This window comes from Somniosus microcephalus, chromosome 8 (genome assembly GCF_052327205.1).
Source record: "Somniosus microcephalus isolate GS21.2 chromosome 8, FLI_Smic_1.0, whole genome shotgun sequence".
Lineage (NCBI taxonomy): Eukaryota > Metazoa > Chordata > Chondrichthyes > Squaliformes > Somniosidae > Somniosus > Somniosus microcephalus.
The window spans coordinates 20,576,415-20,600,402 of NC_140994.1; the positions used below are offsets into that span (position 1 = coordinate 20,576,415).

Here is a 23,988-nt window from a genome sequence, read left to right on the forward strand (position 1 = left end):
GTTGCGCAGGAGCGTGCGTCCCAGCTTTCCACAGCATTCCTGCTGATCGCAATCGCCCGCTGTCCTCCCACCACCCCTTGGCACTTAACCTGAGGCATGCAGCCCAAAATTCATCTTCTGAAATAGGCCTGTGGAGGCCTGAGGACCGAGGCCCAAGTTTGGGCTGGCCTTGGGCCTCCTGGCTGGGGCCCGCGCTACTTCCGAAACCAGGCCCGGACGAATTTCTGGCTCACTGTATTTACGGTACTGTATGTACGTATGAATGAATGTCCAAGTCTGACAAATAATCCTCCTTTCTGTGTGTGGTTTTGAAGGCCTTCGATGAAGGTTGATGTAGGCATTTATTGGCAGAGAGAATTCTTTAAACAGATGTAGCATTATTCAGTGAAATTAATTAACACTTAAAAAAAAAAATTCCAAAGTCCCATTTTAAATATATGTAAGTGGAAAAATGTTATTAACATATCAGCAATTAAACTTATGCTATAACAAAATCTATAGTGTAGCTGTTAATTCATTAAGGTTGATGCAAGCCATGTCATCTTTTTAATATAACGAAAATCTAGCAATCAAATTAAAGGATGCATAACTATAACTGTCAGTGAGGATTTGAAAGGTAACCATTCTAAATGAAGAAGTGCAAAGTACCTTTCATGCTGATTACAGGCACAAAGGGAAAACATAGACCTGGAATCATATAACCTTACAGCACCAAAACAGGCCATTCAGCCCATCTAGTTTTCACTGGAGTTTTTCGCCACACGAGCCACTCACTCTCCTGCTCGCTCCCTATACCCTTTAATATTTCTTTTTTTAAAAAAAACAAAGCTCTGATTTGCTTTTAGAAGAATTTATGAACTTTTTCTTGGAACTGCTGAACCAAACAAACCTCACGAGTACCAGCTGCCCTAGAGCAATACCTCATTTCGAGGGCAGGAGAGTTAAATAGGAACCGAACCCTCACCCTACTCCCTTAACCCCACAATTGGCTGCCATGCCTTCAGCCGCTTAGGCTCCACGTTCTAGAATTCCCTCCTTAAACCTCTGCATCTCCCTCTCCTCCTTTAACACTCTCCTTGCCACATTAATGGTGCTCTATAAATGCAAACTGTTGTTGTTAAACTGGAGAATCTGAGGGAAAGAGAGTCAAATGGAAACAGACCCGGAGAGCCTGAGAGAAGGAGAGTCAAATGGAAACAGACTTGCAGGGCAGGAATTTCATTGGGCCGTGGAGGCGGGATTGGAGGCATGTGGGGGGTTAAAATCCCAAAATCGGGGGTCCCGACCCCATCCCGCCCCCAACCCACCTCCATGCCAGTTTCAAAGGAGGCGGGTACCCGCCCCGCACTGGGACCCGCCTACCCGAGGCGAGAAGGAGATTAGTGCCAATTAACTGCCTGTTAAAAGGTAGTTAACAGGCAGTTTTTAGCCTAATCCCTATTTTTAATGTTGAAGTGTGGTATTCCCGACGGCTCCAAACCACGCCAAGTTAGCGAGGCGGGCCGTCGGGGTGAAGGGCTTGGAGGGGTCGAGATGTCCGGTGTTCAGGTGAGTGATGGGTGCATGAGTGCAAAGGTAATTGTGTTTGGTGTGTGTAAAGTGCTTAAATAAGTTTTACATACCTTTACTTGCCTTTACAGCCTTCCTTCCTTCAGGTCTCGGGAATCCCTCATCTCACCGGCACAGAAAGCAGAATGGCTGCGAGCTGTCAAAAATTGCAGCATTCAGCTTTCTGTTCCGGGGAGATCTCTAAATCATCCTGAGAGGAAGGAATTAACAGAGTACAGATTGTCAGTGTTTGACAGCTTCAAACAGCTGTGAAACGCTGATATTTCATCTGTCAAAAGGTCTTGACAGATGAAATGTCAATCTGTGACGTCACCTGTTGCCGGGTGGCCCTTAATTGGCCTGCTGAGCCCACTGGGCAAGCTCAACAAGGTCAATCAAGTGAAAATCGCGTGGGTTGCGCACAACTCGATGGAGGCGGGACTACAACCCCAAAAGTTGTAGTCCCGCCTCCTACCTGACTCCTTAGTGAAAATCCAGCCCGGAGAATCTGAGGGAAGGAGAGTCAAATGGAGACAGGCCCGGAGAATCTGAGGGCAACGAATGATAAATCAGTAGAAGGGCTGAGAAAGTTGTCCAAAATATATAAGGAGCAATAAACCAATAATCTCTAAATTTCCTTATGTGGGTAATTAGTTCTAAGCTAATAGATTTTCAATCAGTTTATCACAATTAACCTATGTTCCTCCAAAACTCATCTTCTGCATATAAGTTATGATTTATTGTAGTCTGAATTGTAATTAATCTGATTCTTGACTAGATTGCTGTATTTAATGTGACTTTATTAGGGAACTTATTCATAAAAGTTAATTTGTTTCCAAAAAAAAATACTGACACTGATAAATGATTAAATGGATTTGCACGACTGGCAAATTTTCCTCCGGCTGTTAGTGGATGGTGATTTGGGACTGGCACCGAGTCGTGCTGATGAGGAGCTGCAACTAGTTACTCCTGGAAATCTGGCATTTAGTATTCTTAAATAATACTACAAACACTTTCAGACACAACTATTCCAAAGGTCTCCTGGCCGGCCTCCCATTTTCCACCCTCCATAAACTTAAGCTCATCCAAAACTCGCATTCTAACTCGCACCAACTCCCTCCGTGGCCTCGCCCCCTTCCCTATCTCTGTAACCTCCTCCAGCCCTACAGCCCTCCGAGAACTCTACATTCCTCCAACTCTGGCCTCTCGTGCACTCCCACTTCCTTCACCCCGCCCTTGGCGGCCGTGCCTTCAGCTCTGGAGCTTCCTCCCCAAACCTGTCCGCCTCTCTCCCCTCCTTTAAGACCCTCCTTAAAACCTATCTCTTTGACCAAGCTTTTTGTCACCTGTCCCAATTTCTCTTTCTTTGACTCAGTGTCAATTTTTTGTGTGATTATGCTGATCAGGATTTCTGTACTCAAGTCCCTGGAGTGGGCCAACAACCTTTTGACTCAGAGGTGAGAGTGCTACCAACTGAGCACTCAGCTGACACCATAGAATACCGGGCAGATACAGGAAACTCTCGTTTAAATGGCACCTAAATATCCGGAATTCTCTATTAACCGGCAAAATTCATACTCCGAAAACACCTCAATAACCAGAACTGTTGCCGAGTCTGAGTCCGAGTCTCCCGCGGTGGCTGAGTTAGTCAGTGGGGGTAGTTCTCCAAACTGCCACTACTCGGCTTCTTGGCGCTGTCAGAAGTCCGAACACCTCAATAACAGGAGTCTGACTCTTTGTTTGTTAAAAATAGCCTCGGCAGATAACCCTCTCCGTCATCCGGAATTTTTAATCAACCGGCACCATCCCGGTCCCGTCGGTGCCGGATACCAGAGAGTTTCCTGTACATAGATCAGAAGTGATACTGACTTTCTGTGAAACATTGATGAGAGCACACTTGGAGTAAAGTGTCCATTTAGGCCCATTGTATGAACCAAAAGATATACAGGTAGCAGAAACCATTCAGAGGAGGACAACAAGGATGGTTCTGTGTTTCAGACCACTGAGCTAGGGAGAAGTCTAAGCAAAATAAATGTGTCCTTATTGGAAAAAAGATTACGCAGGGAACACGACCTAACTTGTTACAATAATAAAAGGAATCATTAAGATGGATGAATTTTGTGTAGAATTAGGAGTTGAGAAACGAGGGACATGATTCTAAACTGTGAGGGCCACAAGTGGAGCCTAATTTCGAGGGCAACCTCTTCACAATTAAGAATTGTTCATCTAGAGGACCGACTGCCACTGCAGAGTCATTTAGCTCAGTCAAAAAGGAACGGAACAGAAACCCACTTAAGTAGGGATTAGGTCAAGGATATGAAAGAGGTGCAAAAAGGCCTAAATAGCAATGCATAGCTGATGCACCCAATAAACTTTTCTTGCTACTGCCATCTTGTGGCTTTAAGTCACTGTCTTCCGTGCAGATAAAATTGAAACCCTGGTCCATGCCTTCGTCACCTTGAGTGTTCTCCTGGCCTCAACCCTCCACGAGCTTCAGCTCATCCAAAGCACCACAACCCACATAAAGCCCCATGCACCCCCCGCCCCCTTTTTTTTTTCTCTTTTCTCTCTTTTTTTTTCTCTCTCCCACATGGCAGCTGTCTCCCATCCTGCTAGCACATTTCACACCTAATCTAGAGCCGTCTTTTGTCTCCACCAGTCCTATCACCATCTCGTCTCGTTTTGAATACCTCTTAATGTCTCTTCATTTCTCTTTTGTTCTCTCCCAGCCTGGCCTTTCAATCTATTTCATTTCCTGTGCTTTTTCCAGTCTTGACAAAGAGTTTGACTCGAAACGTTGACTATTTTCTCTCCACGGATGTTGCCTGGCCTGCTGAGTTTTTCCAGCATTTTCTGTTGGTATTTCCCATTCATTCCTCATCCCTGTCCTCGCCATGCTCTAATGGGTTCCGGTGGCCAAGGGATTTAAGTTCAGAATTTTGGGGTTTACTTTCAAATCCCCCTATAACCTCACCCCATCCTCCCTTGATAATCTCCTCCTGCCTCATATCACCGTGTGCACCCTCTGATGCTGCGATACTGACCTTCGCCGTGTCCTTTGTTCCCTCTGGTTTACCACTGGTGGCTGCTCATACAGCCACTGTTGCTGCTGCCGCCCTCTAGAACTGGTTCCCTCCATCGAGCCACCATCCTCCTTGTTTTCAAAAACTTATGAAAATCCATCATTTCTACCATGCTGTTGGTCTTCTCACCCCCCTTAGCTCTCACCATTTTCCCCTTTTGCTTTCCTGCTTGACATCTGCTGTTTCATTTCTTCTTTAGGAAAAAGTGCTTTGAGATGTGTTCCTGCAAGTGAGGAGCATTTTAACCAGAGGAATCGAGCACAAATTCCAGGAGGTGATGATGGCACTGATATTTGCGGGGAGACGGGGAGGGAGCAGGGGCAGCTGTCAGCTGCTGGGAAACTCAGAAATACAGGGAAAGGCAGGACCACATTTGAATATTTTTACTCAGTTTCCCGCACGGCAGCCAGACAGATTGAGAGACTGGTTGTCGGGCGGGAAAGCCTGAAGTTCAAAGCCACAGCTAGGGACCGGAGAGGAGGGAGGAAGAGATCACGGGGGGGGCGATGGCGGTGTGCGGGGGTGGCTTGCGGGGGATGGGGGGGTGGCGGTGGGTGGATTGCGGGGCGGGGGGCAAGACCTCGGATCGCGGGGGATCGGCCGATTGCAGCAGCTTAGCTTGGGGGAAGCACTCCTGCTCCTCCTGGCCCAAAAGCAGTGCTGGAAACGCACTTACCTGCTGCGGCCATCAGTTATCACCTCCCTTCAGAATCTGAGGGCAACGAATGATAAATCAGTAGAAGGGCTGAGAAAGTTGTCCAAAATATATAAGGAGCAATAAACCAATAATCTCTAAATTTCCTTATGTGGGTAATTAGTTCTAAGCTAATAGATTTTCAATCAGTTTATCACAATTAACCTATGTTCCTCCAAAACTCATCTTCTGCATATAAGTTATGATTTATTGTAGTCTGAATTGTAATTAATCTGATTCTTGACTAGATTGCTGTATTTAATGTGACTTTATTAGGGAACTTATTCATAAAAGTTAATTTGTTTCCAAAAAAAAATACTGACACTGATAAATGATTAAATGGATTTGCACGACTGGCAAATTTTCCTCCGGCTGTTAGTGGATGGTGATTTGGGACTGGCACCGAGTCGTGCTGATGAGGAGCTGCAACTAGTTACTCCTGGAAATCTGGCATTTAGTATTCTTAAATAATACTACAAACACTTTCAGACACAACTATTCCAAAGGTCTCCTGGCCGGCCTCCCATTTTCCACCCTCCATAAACTTAAGCTCATCCAAAACTCGCATTCTAACTCGCACCAACTCCCTCCGTGGCCTCGCCCCCTTCCCTATCTCTGTAACCTCCTCCAGCCCTACAGCCCTCCGAGAACTCTACATTCCTCCAACTCTGGCCTCTCGTGCACTCCCACTTCCTTCACCCCGCCCTTGGCGGCCGTGCCTTCAGCTCTGGAGCTTCCTCCCCAAACCTGTCCGCCTCTCTCCCCTCCTTTAAGACCCTCCTTAAAACCTATCTCTTTGACCAAGCTTTTTGTCACCTGTCCCAATTTCTCCTTCTTTGACTCAGTGTCAATTTTTTGTGTGATTATGCTGATCAGGATTTCTGTACTCAAGTCCCTGGAGTGGGCCAACAACCTTTTGACTCAGAGGTGAGAGTGCTACCAACTGAGCACTCAGCTGACACCATAGAATACCGGGCAGATACAGGAAACTCTCGTTTAAATGGCACCTAAATATCCGGAATTCTCTATTAACCGGCAAAATTCATACTCCGAAAACACCTCAATAACCAGAACTGTTGCCGAGTCTGAGTCCGAGTCTCCCGCGGTGGCTGAGTTAGTCAGTGGGGGTAGTTCTCCAAACTGCCACTACTCGGCTTCTTGGCGCTGTCAGAAGTCCGAACACCTCAATAACAGGAGTCTGACTCATTGTTTGTTAAAAATAGCCTCGGCAGATAACCCTCTCCGTCATCCGGAATTTTTAATCAACCGGCACCATCCCGGTCCCGTCGGTGCCGGATACCAGAGAGTTTCCTGTACATAGATCAGAAGTGATACTGACTTTCTGTGAAACATTGATGAGAGCACACTTGGAGTAAAGTGTCCATTTAGGCCCATTGTATGAACCAAAAGATATACAGGTAGCAGAAACCATTCAGAGGAGGACAACAAGGATGGTTCTGTGTTTCAGACCACTGAGCTAGGGAGAAGTCTAAGCAAAATAAATGTGTCCTTATTGGAAAAAAGATTACGCAGGGAACACGACCTAACTTGTTACAATAATAAAAGGAATCATTAAGATGGATGAATTTTGTGTAGAATTAGGAGTTGAGAAACGAGGGACATGATTCTAAACTGTGAGGGCCACAAGTGGAGCCTAATTTTGAGGGCAACCTCTTCACAATTAAGAATTGTTCATCTAGAGGACCGACTGCCACTGCAGAGTCATTTAGCTCAGTCAAAAAGGAACGGAACAGAAACCCACTTAAGTAGGGATTAGGTCAAGGATATGAAAGAGGTGCAAAAAGGCCTAAATAGCAATGCATAGCTGATGCACCCAATAAACTTTTCTTGCTACTGCCATCTTGTGGCTTTAAGTCACTGTCTTCCGTGCAGATAAAATTGAAACCCTGGTCCATGCCTTCGTCACCTTGAGTGTTCTCCTGGCCTCAACCCTCCACGAGCTTCAGCTCATCCAAAGCACCACAACCCACATAAAGCCCCATGCACCCCCCGCCCCCTTTTTTTTTTTCTCTTTTCTCTCTTTTTTTTTCTCTCTCCCACATGGCAGCTGTCTCCCATCCTGCTAGCACATTTCACACCTAATCTAGAGCCGTCTTTTGTCTCCACCAGTCCTATCACCATCTCGTCTCGTTTTGAATACCTCTTAATGTCTCTTCATTTCTCTTTTGTTCTCTCCCAGCCTGGCCTTTCAATCTATTTCATTTCCTGTGCTTTTTCCAGTCTTGACAAAGAGTTTGACTCGAAACGTTGACTATTTTCTCTCCACGGATGTTGCCTGGCCTGCTGAGTTTTTCCAGCATTTTCTGTTGGTATTTCCCATTCATTCCTCATCCCTGTCCTCGCCATGCTCTAATGGGTTCCGGTGGCCAAGGGATTTAAGTTCAGAATTTTGGGGTTTACTTTCAAATCCCCCTATAACCTCACCCCATCCTCCCTTGATAATCTCCTCCTGCCTCATATCACCGTGTGCACCCTCTGATGCTGCGATACTGACCTTCGCCGTGTCCTTTGTTCCCTCTGGTTTACCACTGGTGGCTGCTCATACAGCCACTGTTGCTGCTGCCGCCCTCTAGAACTGGTTCCCTCCATCGAGCCACCATCCTCCTTGTTTTCAAAAACTTATGAAAATCCATCATTTCTACCATGCTGTTGGTCTTCTCACCCCCCTTAGCTCTCACCATTTTCCCCTTTTGCTTTCCTGCTTGACATCTGCTGTTTCATTTCTTCTTTAGGAAAAAGTGCTTTGAGATGTGTTCCTGCAAGTGAGGAGCATTTTAACCAGAGGAATCGAGCACAAATTCCAGGAGGTGATGATGGCACTGATATTTGCGGGGAGACGGGGAGGGAGCAGGGGCAGCTGTCAGCTGCTGGGAAACTCAGAAATACAGGGAAAGGCAGGACCACATTTGAATATTTTTACTCAGTTTCCCGCACGGCAGCCAGACAGATTGAGAGACTGGTTGTCGGGCGGGAAAGCCTGAAGTTCAAAGCCACAGCTAGGGACCGGAGAGGAGGGAGGAAGAGATCACGGGGGGGGCGATGGCGGTGTGCGGGGGTGGCTTGCGGGGGATGGGGGGGTGGCGGTGGGTGGATTGCGGGGCGGGGGGCAAGACCTCGGATCGCGGGGGATCGGCCGATTGCAGCAGCTTAGCTTGGGGGAAGCACTCCTGCTCCTCCTGGCCCAAAAGCAGTGCTGGAAACGCACTTACCTGCTGCGGCCATCAGTTATCACCTCCTTTCAGCTGCCGGGTTTCCCAAGCCCTGGGAAACCTGACTCGCAGCCGTTGGTCCACACGGCTGCAACAATCTGAGGCACGCAGCCTCGCTTAAATATTATAATTATGACCCGCCTCTCGAGAGCAGGTCACTCACCTGACCCCCAACCCGCCCCGGTTAAACCGGACATAGTCACATTCGCGGTGGGTTAGGGTCGGGTTTCCCATTTTTAACAACTTCCGATCTCGCCGTTGCGAACTTACTCCGAAATTTCCTGGATTTACAATTTGAATGCACCTCAGCGAGCACCGCAGCGAATCAGAAGTGGCGCGGCCAATGTCCAAATAAGTTCTAGAGAGTTCGGCGATTTACTTCATCTAGAACGCCCTGGAAGAGTCCAGGATGTTAATCAAAGAGAGGATCTTCCAAAGTCATTTTGTCCATCCGTTTCTTACTAAAATGAATGTGAAACAGAAAAATTCCCAGAATATATGATTTTAGTGAAACCGTCCTTTTATAGTTCTTACTAAACATGTGAAAGGTTAACAGCAAGAATATAAGAATTGGCTGGATGAAATTTGTACCTTTTATAACTGTCCATTTTCTGTCCTCCAACAATACTATTGGTTAAATCTAGTTTATGCAGGTTTTTCTAGTGCTTCTCTTTGCTGATCTTAGTGTCAGCTGTGGCTCAGTGGGTAGCACTCTCGCATCTGAGTCAGAAGGTTGTGGGTTCAAGTTCCACTCCAGAGACTTGAGCACAAAAATCTATGGCTGACACTCCAGTGCAGTGCTGAGGGAGTGCTGCACTGTTGGAGGTGCTGTCTTTCAGATGAGACGTTAAACCGAGGCCCCGTCTGCTCTCTCAGGTGGATGTAAAAGATCCCAGGGCCTCTACTTCGAATAAAAGCAGGGGAGTTCTCCCTGGTGTCTTGGCCAATATTTATCCCTCAATCAACATAACAAAAACAGATTATCAGGTCATTATCACATTGCTGTTTGCGGGAGCTTGCTGTGCGCAAATTGGCTGCCGCGTTTCCCACATTACAACAGTGACTACACTCCAAAAGTACTTCATTGGCTGTAAAGCGCTTTGGGAAGTCTGGTGGCCGTGAAAGGCGCTATATAAATGCAAGTCTTTCTTTCTTTATCTACATTGTCTGTATTGAAAGGTTTATTTATTGATTAGCTGTATCTGGAGACTGTTGCTAAATAGGCAAAGGCATCACTCCCTGTGTAGACCTCTTCATTAGCCTTAACCCTAGCCATTTCCCCCCAAAAATGGAGGCAAGACTGAAATACAGCTGGTCCATTTACAAGACTGGTTGATGAGGGGCAGATTTCAATGTGTACGGGCTGTTGCGAATTGTTTTTTGCATTACACTTTCACGCATAGATACAACACCTATTTGGCCTCGGTCCAATAGGATGCCTTATTGCAGACGACACCACTGCAGTTTATCCTTGGGCCGTGGTTATTCAGTATACAGCTTTTAGGAGTACACGTACATTTCTGATAAGCCTTATATAAGCCTTAGACTTGAGCTAGGCTTTTCGGCTATTGCCGAGCCTGTGGAGAATTGTGGGAGTAGGATTTGGGACAGAAAGGCCTTTAATCTGGATCAATGGGCAAAAGGAGCTGTCAGTTTTTTTTTTTTAAAAACCTCCTTTGCTTCAATCAACTGACAATCCCTTTTAGTTCCGCAAACAAATCTGGCAAACTTTTTTGCATGGTTTAAAATGTTACGGTCACAAGCCACATTTTAAATGTGTTCATTAAATCAGACTACAATAATAAACCGCTGACTAATTTCCCAAGGTAATGAAATCCTGATAAATCTCCCAGCTGGTAGCCAAAGCAATTTCCTGTAGTTTTACTTGAAAACTCGTAAATTGAACTGCAGATGGATCCTTTAAGTCCATAAATCAGGCCGCTGCAAGGTCACCGGGGGGGGGGGGTCCACCAGCCCTATCAGTTTACTGCCTAAGTGGAAGCAGCGATAGTAGTAGCGTTAAATTCAGGAAATTTGTGATTGCCTTGATTTTTAATGGGGATTCACTCTACACCGCTGTGTCAGCCAAAGAGTTGCACTGTGTCAGCTGATGAGTTGGAGGCGGGGCGGGACTTATGACAAACAGAGTCTATTTTACAGCAAACCAAACCTATTTAATCAGCAAACAACAAACAGTGTCTACTTAAATAGAGTCTCTACAAACTACAGTAAATAGAACTCATGGCTGAAAGTCTCCCGATAAAAGTGGGGTGATTTCTCCAGTAAAATACAGTGAGTGGAGGATAGTTACAGAATACAAATTATGTGCGTCAAGTCAATCCCGGTCACTTACAGCAGTGCAGTCTCCAGGTGTGGTTGACGGGGGAATTACCCAATCATCTCCATTCTAGCTGGGACTTGTGTTATCACTATATGCAGCTGTGTAAATTAACCTCTCACTGTTTTAGCGAGCATAATGGCAAAAGTCCCAGGAACTAATGCCATAAGCAATGGTATAGGTCACTTATGCCATAACTTCCTTACTCTTTTGCATCATAAAATAGGTCCTGTGCAGTAGATGTGCCAAGTCACCAGGAAATTCTGGGCCTTGCTTGGCTCCATGTGCTCTAATACATAAGAATATAAGAAATAGGAGCAGGAGTCGGCTATTCGGCCCATTGAGCCTGCTCCACCATTCAATAAGATCATGGCTGGTCTTCTACTTCATCTCCACTTTCCTGCACTATCCCTATATCCGTTGATTCCCTTAATATCCAAAAATCTATCGACCTCTGTCTTGAATATACTCAGTGACTGAGCCTCCACAGCCCTCTGGGGTAGAGAATTCCAAAGATTCACCACCCTCTGAGTGAAGAAATTTCTCCTCATCGCGGCCCTTAATGGCCAACCCCTTATTCTGAGACTGTGACCCCTGGTTCTAGACTCCCCAGCCAGGGGAAACATCCTCCCTGCATCTACCCTGTCAAGCCCTGTAAGAATTTTGTATGTTTCAATGAGATCACCTCTCATTCTTCTAAACTCCAAAGAAAAAAGGCCCAGTCTACTCAATCTCTCCTCATAGGACAATCCCCCCATCCCAGGAGCCAGTCTGGTGAACCTTCGTTGCACTCCCTCTATGGCAAGTATATCCTTCCTTAGGTAAGGAGACCAAAACTGTACACCATACTCCAGGTGTGGTCTCACCAGGACCTATATAATTGCAGTAAAACGTCTTTACTCTTATACTCAAATCCTCTTATAATAATTAAATACATTTAATTTAAAATCTTATTTAGTGTACTTCTAATGGGGAGTGATACACAGTTGAATGACAGACATTAGGTAAGCATAGAACATTCCTGCATTCACGATAGCAAAATACTGCAGATGCTGGAAATCCAAAATAACAACAGAAAATGCTGGAAAAACTCAGCAGGCCAGGCAACATCCGTGGAGAGAAATTAGAATCGACGTTTCGGGTCAAAACCCTTTTTCAAAACTGGAAAGGAAATGAAATAGATCGAAGGCAGGGCTGGGAGAGAACAAAAGAAGTGAAGAGACATTAAAAGGTATTCAAAACGAGACGAGATGGTGATAGGACTAGTGGAGACAAAAGACGGCTCTAGATTAGGTGTGAAGTGCGCTGGCAGAATGGGAGACAGCTGCCATGTGGGAGAGAGAAAGAAAAAGGAAAGGGGGGGGAGGGAAAAACCAAAACAAAGGGGTGGATAAAAAATATAAGTAAAAATGTAATAGGGGCCGAGGTTATGATCTGAAATTGTTGAACTCGATATTGAGTCCGGAAGGCTGCAAAGTGCCTAATCGGAAGATGAGGTGCTGTTCCTTGAGTTTACGTTGAGCTTCCGTGGAACAATGCAAGAGGCCAAGGACGGTGAGGTCCGAGTGGGAATGGAGCGGTGAATTAAAATGACAGGCGACCGGAAGCTCGGGGTCACCCTTATGGACTGAACGGAGGTGTTCCGCAAAACGGTCACCCAATCTGCGTTTGGTCTCCCCAATGTAGAGGAGACTGCATCGTGAGCAGCAAATACAGTATACTAGATTGCGAGAAGTACAAGTAAATCGCTGTTTCACCTGGAAGGGGTGTTTGGGGCCCTGGACAGTGGGAAGGGGGGAGGTATAGGGGCAGGTGTTACATCTCCTCCGCTTGCACGGGAAGGTGCCAGGCGAAGGGGAAGGGCTGTTTGGGGTGATAGAGGAGTGGACTAGGGTGTCTCGGAGGGAGCAGTCCCTGTGGAATGCTGAAAGAGGAGGGGAGGGGAAGATACGTTTGGTGGTGGGATCACTTTGGAGGTAGCGGAAATGCCGGAGGATGATCCGTTGAATGTGGAGGCTGGTGGGGTGAAAGGTGAGGACAAGGGGAACCCTATCGTGATTCCGGGAGGGAGGGGCAGGGGTGAGGGCAGAAGTGCGGGAGATAGAACGGACACGGTCGAGGGCCGTGTCAACCACGGTAGAGGGGAATCCTCGGTTGAGGAAAAAGGAAGACATGTCAGAAGCACTGGTGTGGAAGGTGGCATCGTCGGAGCAGATGCAGCGGAGATGGAGAAACTGGGAGAATGGAATAGAGTCCTTACAGGAGGCGGGGTGGGAGGAAGTGTAGTCCAGGTAGCTGTGGGAGTCAGTGGGCTTGTAGTGAATATTGGTCAATAACCTATCCCCAGAGATGGAGACGGAGAAGTCGAGGAAGGGAAGGGAAGAGTCAGAGATGGACCATGTGAAGGTGAGGGAAGGGTGGAAATTGGAGGCAAAGTGTTCAGGGCAAGAGCAGGAAACGGCACTGATACAGTCATCAATGTATCGGAAAAAGAGGTGAGGGAGGGGACCTGAGTAGGACTGGAACAAAGAGTGTTCCACATATCCCACGAAAAGGCAGGCATAGCTAGGACCCATGCGGGTACCCATAGCAACACCTTTGATTTGGAGGAAATGAGGGGAGTTAAAGGAGAAGTTGTTCAATGTGAGAACAAGTTCAGCCAGGCGGAGGAGGGTAGTGGTGGATGGGGACTGGTCGGGCCTCTGTTCAAGGAAGAAGCGGAGCATGGATGGGATCATGCCCATACCCACGGAATTGTACCCCATCACAAGTCACTGCCTAAAAGAACATCCAAATCCATGTGACCTTTATGCAGGATTGATCATTAAAGTTAAGAAAGTAACTTTACCCAATAAGTATATTTTCATCTCAATAATAATTGAATGTGATTTAACATTGACAGTGGCAGCTTAGCTCAGTGGGTAGCACTCTTGCCTCCGAGTCAGAAGGTTGTGGCTTCAAATCCCACTAGAATTGAGCGTGTACAAAAGAGAGGCTTGCATTTACATCATGCCTTTCACATCTCAGCACGTCCCAACATCGCAAAGCACTTTACTACAACAACAACTTGTATTTATATAGCACCTTTAACGTAGCAAAACGTCCCAAGATGCTTCACAGGAGTGTTTTAAGACAAAAAAAAGAAGTACTTTTGAAGTCTAGTCACTGTTGTAATGTAGGAAATGCGGCAGCCAACTTGCGCACAGCAAGCTCCCACAAACAGCAATGTGATAATGACCAGATAATCTGTTTTTGTGATGTTGATTGAAGGATAAATATTGGCCAGGACACCGGGGAGGACTTGCCTGATCTTCTTCGAAATAGTGCCATGGGATCTTTTACGTCCATCTGAGAGAGCAGGCAGGGCCTCGGTTTAATGTCTCATCCGAAAGACAGCATTCCCTCAGCACTGCACTGGAGTATCAGTTGGATTCTTGTGCGACGTGTCTCTGGAGTGGGACTTGAACTCATGGCCTGCTGACTCAGAGGCGAGAATGCTGTCCACGGAGTCAAAGCTGACAATGTAATCTAGGCTTCACACTGGTGCTGCATCATTGGATGTGGTAACTTTCAGATAAGATGTTAAAATGATGGTCTGTCTGTTGAAGAGCCAATGGTACTATCTGAAGAAGAGTGTGGGAGATCTCCCAATGTCCTGGCCAACATTTCTCCATCAACTAACACCCCCCAAAAAAACAAATTAAATGGCCATTTATCTCATTGTTCTTTGTGGGACCTTGCAGCAGGCAAAATGGCTGCTGCGTTGACCTACAAAACAGCAGTGATTACACTTCAAATTGGCTATAAGGTGCTTTGGACCAACAGCAACTTGCATTTATATAGCACCTTTAATGTAGTAAAATGTTCCAAGGTGTTTCGCAGGAGCGTTATCAGACAAAATTTGACACCGAGCCAAAGAAGGTGACATTAGGATAGATAACCAAAGGCTTGGTCAAAGAGGTAGGCTTTGAGGAGAATCGTAAAGGTAGAGAGAGAGGCGGAGAGGTTAAGGTGGGGGAATTCCGGTGCTTAGGGTCTAGACAGCTGAAGGCATGGTGGCCAATGGTAGAGTGAAGAAAGTGGGGGGTGCACAAGAGTCCTGAGTTGGAAGAACGTAGAGTTCTTATGAGGAGAGATTGGGTCGATTGGGCTTGTACTCACTGGAGTTTAGAAGAATGAGAGGGGATCTCATTGAAACTTATAAAATTCTGGCAGGACTGGACAGACTAGATGCAGGAAGGATGTTTCCGATGGCGGGGAATCCAGAACCAGGGGTCACAGTCTAAGGATAAGGGTAAGCCATTTAGGACAGAAATGAGGAGGAATTTCTTCACCCAGAGAGTGGTGAACCTGTGGAATTCTCTACCACAGAAGGCAGTGGAGGCCAATTCATTAAATATATTCAAGAAGGAGTTGGATATATTTCTTAAGACTAAAGGGATCAAGGGGTATGGGGAGAAAGCAGGGACCGGATACTGAATTTGGATGATCAGCCATGATCGCATTGAATGGTGGAGCAGGCTCGAGGGGCCGAATGGCCTACTCCTGCTCCTATCTTCTATGTTTCTATGTTTCTCAGAGAGGAAGAGGGTGGTAGGGAGTGCAACATTGAGGTTGCAGGTTAAGGCGCATTCGTGGGACGCAGCCAACTTTACTGTGGATGGGACCTGAGCTACAACCCTGGCAGTGCTTGATGCAGACATCCTGGTGTGCAAAGTATTCAATACTGATGTCTCTCATCTTGACTGGAACAAAATTCACTGCAAAAAAAGGACTATAGAAAAAAAAATCGACATTGCATCTACAGAAGTTTGTGTTGATGCCACTGTGTAGCGACCCCCTATTCCGAGCACCGAGCGGGGATTGTGTTTATAAAATAGCAAAACTCTTTCATCTTTAGAAAACTAGGCTGAAAAGAACAAGTCAACGATTGGAAAAGGGATAGCGTAGCTTAGAGCAAATGACTTTCAGTTCATTTTATAAAAACCTTAATTAAGTTGCTGTAAAATGAGGGAATCACAGAGCGATGGCAATTTATTATACAGGCTGTCTTTGTACTCAATGAGAAGCGATAAAAGTGACCGGGCAAATGGCAGACAATCATTCTGCGGCTGTTGTTCGTTCTTTATGCAGGATCTGCTGTGACTGAATCGGGTGTTTTCTACTTTATGGGGAAGCAACCCGGTGCATCAAAACTCCAGCTCTGATTAACAGCTATCCTCCTACATTAGATTAGCATGAAGAATGCATATTTTATACAACAGTTAATGCTCCAGAGAGCTAGAACATTATTGTCAATATGAATTACCCAGTGTTACAGCTCCGCATTATAAATTACTTTTCTCGTAAGCAAACATATCATCCGTCAGGGCTAAAATGCTGAAACCATTTCATTTTACTATTTAATTTTTAATTTCAGGTCGACTGACTATGGGACGACATATGAGAAGCTCAATGACAAAGTGGGCCTCAAAACCGTGCTGAGCTACCTGTACGTCTGTCCCACCAACAAGAGGAAGGTAAAACAAACCATTCGCAAGACAGAGATGCCGTTCAGGGGAGGGAGGCCAGGGGTCGCCCCTTAAATCAATATAAATAGAGAATGTCCTTGACACGCTGAGAAGTGAAGTCGCTGTCATTAATTTATGTTGCTGGTTTCCAAGGCAGAGCAACTACTGTGTATTCTCTTTACTGCCTGTCTTATTAGCGGCGACTGTCAAAGGAAGCAGACTGGTTGCCTACCTTCTGTACAAAGTTGTCTGCGGTAGATCTATTTCTATTAGCAAAAACATATGCCAGAATAGCACCTCTTTGAAGAACAGTGTATTATTACCTGGGGAGGTAGTATGCCTTTAGCAAACAGTGTATGGCAGTATTAATAAAATCTTCGAGTACTGTACTTCTAAAACAGGGTGTGTTAGGAGTCATATATACCTTCATGAAAAGCAGTGTGTTATATAGAAGTGTAGTATACCTTTGTGAAAAGGAGGCCGAGATTATGCTACGGGATCAATACGAACGCTTAATGCATTTGACTGAAGTTCCTCTCTTTGCTCTTTTAATTATGCAAATGAGTCGAAACTAAATTAGCAGAAAGAAGACTTTGAGACAAATGTGCTAACAGTTCGAGTAATCTGAATGGCCAGAGTGTGCTATTCTCTAATGTCAAGCACAGTGTGTGATTATATACTAGACACAGGAGTGTTGTGTATCTGTCAAACACAGGGTATAATTATATCAAATACACGGGTGTATTATACATCTGGGAAAGGCAGCATGTTATTGTACAAAAGTGTTATACAACAGCAGCTGTAAAGTTCTGGTACACTTGGACCCCAGAGAGGCACACTGCTCCTGTCCACGAGTGAGTCGCATACTCTCGAGTTCAGTAATAGATGTAAATCACTGGAGCTTCACTCTTGTGGGCTATGAGATCAGTCAGACACTGTTGTATATGTCAGAACCTATGAAACACGCATTTGCTGTTTAATTAGTGTCGGCTGCATTCAGTTGGTAGCACTCGCTCACCTTTGAGTCAGAAGTCACACACCACGACGGATTTGAGCACATCATCTAGGCTGACACTCCAGTGCAGTACTGCAGAAGCGTTGCATTATTGAGATTTGCCGTCTTTTGGAGGAGATTTCAGACTGCGTGCTTGCTCAGGTGGTTGTAGAAGATCCCACGGTACCTTTTTCAAGAAGAGCTCTCCCACCGACTCGGGCAACGTTCTTCCCACAAATGTCACACCATCAAAAACAGATGAACCTGGTCATTGATCTCGCTGCCGTTTGCAGGACCTCACTGTGTGTGCAAATTGACTGACTTGTCAGCCCGCGTAACAACAATGACTGCACTTCAAAAAAGTCATTCATTGGTTGCAACCTGCCTCTAGATATCCCACGGCCATGAAAAATGCAAATGTGTTCTTCTTTCTTAAGGAGTTGCATGGATTTCAGTTGTCCCATTTGAAGTCCACTATCAGATCTGTGAAATGTGAATCTCAGAAGGTCAGTTGGGATCAGGCCATCGAATAGATGTTGTATAGCTGGGGCTGACGTGCTCCATAGTCGGGTAGTCCCAGAAATCACCAGGGTCTGTTGTGGAATTTCCCCCTGCCATTGTTTCCCTCGTTTTCCTTCCCCAAATAATTTACCCCATTGTCACTATTGAAACTAATACCTGTCTCTAATCGCCAATGACGTTAGATGACACCAATTCTCTAATCCCCATTGATATACACCTCGTTAATCTCCGCGCATTTCACACACGCAGATGAAGTGTGTAAACAATGAGATGCAAAGGGATTTCGTAACTGAACTCATCTCAATTCCTTGATCAGAGAACTTTGCTGAAGCTCTAAATGCAGGCAAGACGCTAAACACAGTGCTTTTTAACAGTTTAAAAGGCACAGGTTTTACAAAGAAAGAAAACAAATGTATTTATATAGCACCTTTCACATCCTCAGGGCACTCCAAAGCGTTTTACAGCCAATGAACACTTTCACTGTCACTGTCACAATGGGTTGTGGGTTCAAGTCCCACTCCAGGGACTTCAGCCCAAAAATCTAGGCTGACACTCCAGTGCAGTGCTGAGGGAGTGCTGCACTGTCGGAGGTGCCGTCTTTCGGATGAGACGTTAAACCGAGGCCCTGCCTGCTCTCTCAGATGGACGTAAAAGATCCCATGACTATTTCAAAGAAGAGCAGGTGTCATGGGATCTACATTACAGCAGTGACTACACTCCAAAAGTACTTAATTGGCTGTAAAGCACTTTGAGATGTCCGGTGGTCATGAAAGACACTATATAAATGCAAGCCTTTCTTTCAATGTAGGATATGTGGCAGCAAAATTGCACACAGCAAGCTCCCACAAACAGCAAGTGATAATGACCAGATAATCTGTTTTAGAGAGATTGGTTGAAGGATAAATATTGACCAAGACAATATTTATCCCTCAGCGCCGAGACATGGTGCCGGGCTGCGCGATGGCGGCCAGGACCACGCCACGGCACACCATGGAGGGCCGACAGAGGTCGGCCAAAAAAAAATGGCAGCGCGGGTTGTGGCAGGGCCTCCCCTTTAACTGCCGCCCCACGAGCGGGAGTTGGCCTGGCTCACGATGCTGACGCTGATACCGCCTGCGGCAGCCTGGCAGGGTGCGGCCGAATTTCTGCCATGGGACGCGGCAAGGTGCTAAGGGGTGGCCGCGCACGGTGATGATGTCATCGGCGGAGGCATGGCGGACTGGGGCACTACCAGCGGGGGTGTGGTGCTATCGGGTAGCACCTCAGCAACGCCCCGCCGAAATGAACCCACAACCTTCTGACTCTGAGGCATGAGTGCTACTAACTGAGCCAAGGCTGACACCTTAGCAAAGACTACCAGTTTTGCACAAGTATTTTAATAATGTTTATTATATTGAATTCGAGATGACCCCAAACTTTGGGTGGACTTGCCGCAGAATCTACATTCTCATATTGCAGACCTTGGTTGGCGTCGCTGTAGATATTGGCCTTGAGGTACCGCAGAAATCAAGTTTCCCTGTACAGCAGATATAATCCAATCAAATGAAAAGGGGATGAAAATAATTCCAGAGAAATTTGGGGGCTCCATTATTCAAATGGCTTTCAGGCCTGCTGATGCTCATGAGGTTAAAAAGTATCCTGGTCCACAGGAACAGGAGGAGGCCATTCAGCCCCTCGAGTCTGTTCTACCATTAAATTAGACCATGGATGATCTGTAACTCAACTACATCTACCTACCTTGATTCCCTAACCTTTAATACCCTTGTCTAACAAAAATCTATCAATCTTGGTTTTTAAATTTTCAATTGACCTAAATTTGGAACAACTTTTTGGGAGTGAGAGTTCCAGATTTCCACTGCACTTTTTTGTGAAGAAGTGCTTCTTTGACATCACCCCTGAACAGCCTAGCTCTAATTTTAAGGGTATGCCCTCTTGTTCTGAACTCCCCCACCAGAGGAAGCAGTTTCTATCCACGTTATCAAACCCTTTAATCGTCTTAAACATCTCAATTAGATCACCCCTTAATCTTCTATACTCGAGGGAATACAAGCCCAGTCTGTGCAACCTGTCCTCGTAATTTAACCCTTTTAGCCCCGGAATCATTCTGGTGAATCTGCGCTGCACCCCCTCCATGGCCAACCTATCCTTCCTGAGGTGGGGTGCCCAGAACTGGACACAGTGCTGTAAATGGTGTCTAACCAGAGCTTTATATAACTGTAACATAACTTCCACCCTTTGCATTCCAGCAGGATGAAGACCAACATTCCATTAGCATTTGAAATTATTTTTTGTATCTGTCCACTAGCTTTTAGTGATTTCTGTACTTGAACCTTTATAATCTCTCTGGTCCTGCACAGTTCCCAGCTTCTCACCATTTAGAAAATACACTGATCTATCTTTCTTAGGTCCAAAGTGGATGACCTCACACTTCCCCACAATGAACTCCATCTGACACAGTTTTGCCCACTCACTTAATCTATCAATGTCTCTTTGCAAATTTCTGCTCCCATCTACACTATTTACAGTGACACCTAATTTAGTGTCATCAGCAAACTCGGATATATGGCCCTCTATTCCTTCACCTAAGTCACTTATAACTATAGTGAAAAGTTGAGACCCCAGTACAGATCCCTGAGGGACACTGCTTGTCACATCCTGCCAATTGGAATACATACCCATTATCCCTACTCTCTATCTCTTACCTCCTAACCAATTCCCTACCCATGTCAATAGATTGCTTCCAATTCCATGTGCTCTCATTTTTGTTAATAGTCTCTTATGTGTAACCTTCTGAAGTCCATATGAATAACATCCATAGACACTCCCTTATCTACCACGTTAGTTACATTCTCAAAAAATGTAATTAGGTTATGCACGACTTATCCTTTACAAATTCATGCTGGCTCTCTCTGATCAGTTCATATTTATCCAAGAGTTCAGTTCATGTGTCCCTAATAACAGGTTCTATTAACTTCCTCACAACAGGCGTTAGACTAATAGGCCGATAGTTTCCTAATTTATCTCTCCTACCCTTCTTAAATAATAGAGAGACAATGGCAATTTTCCAACCCAAGGGGACAATTCCAACCCTTTGTCAGTGGCACTCTTTGAACAGCAGTAGGAGGTGCAAAACAGTAGCTGGCAGTGGGGTTGACTGAGTTTCGTATCAATCCCAATGCGACTAGCTAAGGGAGGAAGACGAGTAAAAAAAGATGAAGATGAAAGATTGGGCAAGCAGAAGAAATGCTTACAGAGCTTTGTACATAACTGTGAAAGTGACAAAAAAGGAATCATAAATAGAGGTATTGAGTACAAAAGTAGAGAAGTTATGCTGAACCTTTATAAAGCGCTGGTTAGGCCATAACTGAAGTATTGTGTCCAGTTCTGGTTACCACGCTTTAGGAAGGATGTGAAGGCCCTTGAGAGGGTGCAGAGGAGATTTACTAGAATGGTTCTGGGGATGGGGAATCTTAGCTACAAGGACAGGTTGGAGAAGCTGGATTTGTTTTCATTAGAGCAAAGGAGGTTGAGGGGTGATTTGATAGAGGTGTACAAGATTATGACGGGTTTGGATAGGCTAGACGGGGAAAGGCTGTTCCCACTAGTTGATGGTACAAGGACTAGGAGACACAGATTTAAGGTTTTGGGCAAAGGATACAGGGGCTACGTGAGGAAAAACTTTTTTACACAGCGAGTGGTGAGGACCTGGAACTCGCTGCCAACGGAAGTGGTGGAAGCGGACACACTCAGTGTTTTCAAGGGGAGACTGGATAGGCACTTGCAGGAAATAAACTTGCAGGGCTACGGGGATAGAGCGGGGGAATGGGACTGACTGGATTGCTCTAGAGAGAGCCGGCATGAACTCGATGGGCCGAATGGCCTCCTTCTCTGCCGTTATGACTCTAACGCTTCCCTATCCGAACAGCTGTGCTTAACATCTCGAAGTAAATCAGGGAGATTTGTATGACGATGATTCTGACAGGTGAAGGCTTTGAATTATTAGACCACGCACCTGGTCTTGCTGGGAAAATAGCGCTGTATTTCAGTCTTCCTTCCAATGTGGTTGAGGAATGAAATTTCAGAGGTGAATACCTCAGGGAGGAGATTACATGCTTTGAAAAGGCTAACTTGTCTCCTCGAGTTCTGGAAACAAGCATCAAATTGCTGTTGCCATAATCCTTTTCTTTGACTGTATACTACACTGGATTATGTTGCCTTTATAGCATTTTAAACATGTGCATAATACATAGCAAGCACTCCATAAATGAAAACCTCGCCTGAAACTTATTGCAACTCAGCTGCATAATAATACCAGAATAATGAATGTCAGAGCAAAATATACATACATACTGAAATGGTCTGGAACGGGAGCTATTCCTTGTGTAATCATAGAATGATACAGCACAGAAGAAGGCCATTTGGCCGATCGTGCATGTGTCGGCTCTTTGAAAGAGCTATCCAATTAGTTCCATTGCTCTTTCCCCATAGCCCTGTAATTTATTCCCTTCAAGTATATACCCAATTCCCTTTTGAAAGTTACTATTGAATCTGCGTCCACCGCCCTTTCAGGCAGCGCATTCCAGATCAGAACAACTCGCTGCGGAATCTTTTTTGTCCTCATGTCGCCTCTGGCTCTTTTGCCAATCACCTTAAATCTGTGTCCTCTGGTTACCGGGACTTCTGCCACTGGAAACAGTTTATTCTTATTTACTCTGTTGAAACCCCTCATAATTTTGAATACCTCTATTAAATTTCCTCTTATCCTTCTCTGCTCTAAGGAGAACAACCCCAGCTTCTCCAGTTTCTCCACATAACTGAAGTCCCTCATCCCTGGTACCATTCTAGTAAATCTCTTCTGCACCTTCTCCATGGCCTTGACATCCTTCCTGAAGTGCGGGGCCCAGAATTGAACACAATACTTCAACTCAGGCCTAACCAGTGTTTTATAAAGGTTAAGTATAACTTCTTGCTTTTTCACTCTATGGGCTGGATTTTGTCAATGGGGACGTGATGGAGACGGGACTCCCACTTTTTGGGTTGTAGTCCCGCCTCCATCGATTTGTGGCCAACCCACGCTATTTTCCCTTGATTGACCTTTTAAGGGACAATAAGGGACACCTAGATACTGGTGATGTCAGCGATTGACATTTCATCTGTCAAGAGCTTTTGACAGATGAAAAATCAGCATTTGACAACTCTGTGAAGCTGTCAAACACTGACAATCTGTCTTCTAACTTGAGTCCTTCTACTCAGACTCAGTTAGAGATCTCTCCAGACCAGAAAGCAGAATGCTGCAGATTTTGACATTTCAGCGGCCATTCTGCTTTCTGTGCCGGTGAACTGAGGGACTCCTGAGAACTGAAGAAAGGAAGCCTGCAGGAGAAAGTAAAGGTAAGTAAAACTTATTAAAGCACTTTACACTTACCTCACACACTTACCTCTGCACACATGCACCCATCACTCAGCTGCACAAGGGACATCTCGACCCCATCAACCCCTGCAGACTGACGGCCCGCCTCGCTAACTTGGTGTGGTTCGGAGCCATCGGGAAACCCACACTTCAGGGCTAAAAATAGGGATTAGGCAAAAAACTGCCTGTTAACTACCTGTTAACAGGCAGTTAATTGGCACTAATCCCCTTCCCGCCTCTGGGAGGCGGCTCCCAGCACAGGTCGGGTACCCGCCTCCTGGGACATTGGCAAGGAGGCAGGTAGGGGGCGGGGTGGGTTCCTGCCCCCCGATTCTGCAATTTTCCCACCACTCCCGCCTCCAAACCCGCCTCCACGGGGCTTGGAAATTCGAGCCCTATGTCTCTATTAATAAAGCCAAGGATTCCATTTTTTTTTAACGGCCTTCTCAACTTATCCTGCCACCTTCAAAGATTTGTGTATGTACACCCCCAGGTCTCTCTGTACCTGCACCCACTTTAAAACTGTACCATTTTAGTTTATATTGCCTCTACTCATTCTTCTGACCGTAATGTATCACTTCACACTTCTCTGCGTTAAATTTCATCTACCCTGCGTCTGCCCATTTCACCAGTCTGTCTATGTCCTCCTGAAGTCTGTT

General features: G+C 45.7%; 1 protein-coding gene across 1 annotated transcript in view; it reads left to right on the plus strand.

The window, feature by feature from the left end:
- LOC147113360 (VPS10 domain-containing receptor SorCS1-like) overlaps positions 1-23,988 on the plus strand; it is a 1,462,440-nt gene that overhangs the window by 767,209 nt on the left and 671,243 nt on the right. Inside the window, exon 3 of the mRNA XM_085996119.1 lies at positions 16,313-16,412. Coding sequence (XP_085852245.1) covers positions 16,313-16,412 — 100 coding nt within the window. The remainder of the gene's footprint in view (positions 1-16,312; positions 16,413-23,988) is intronic.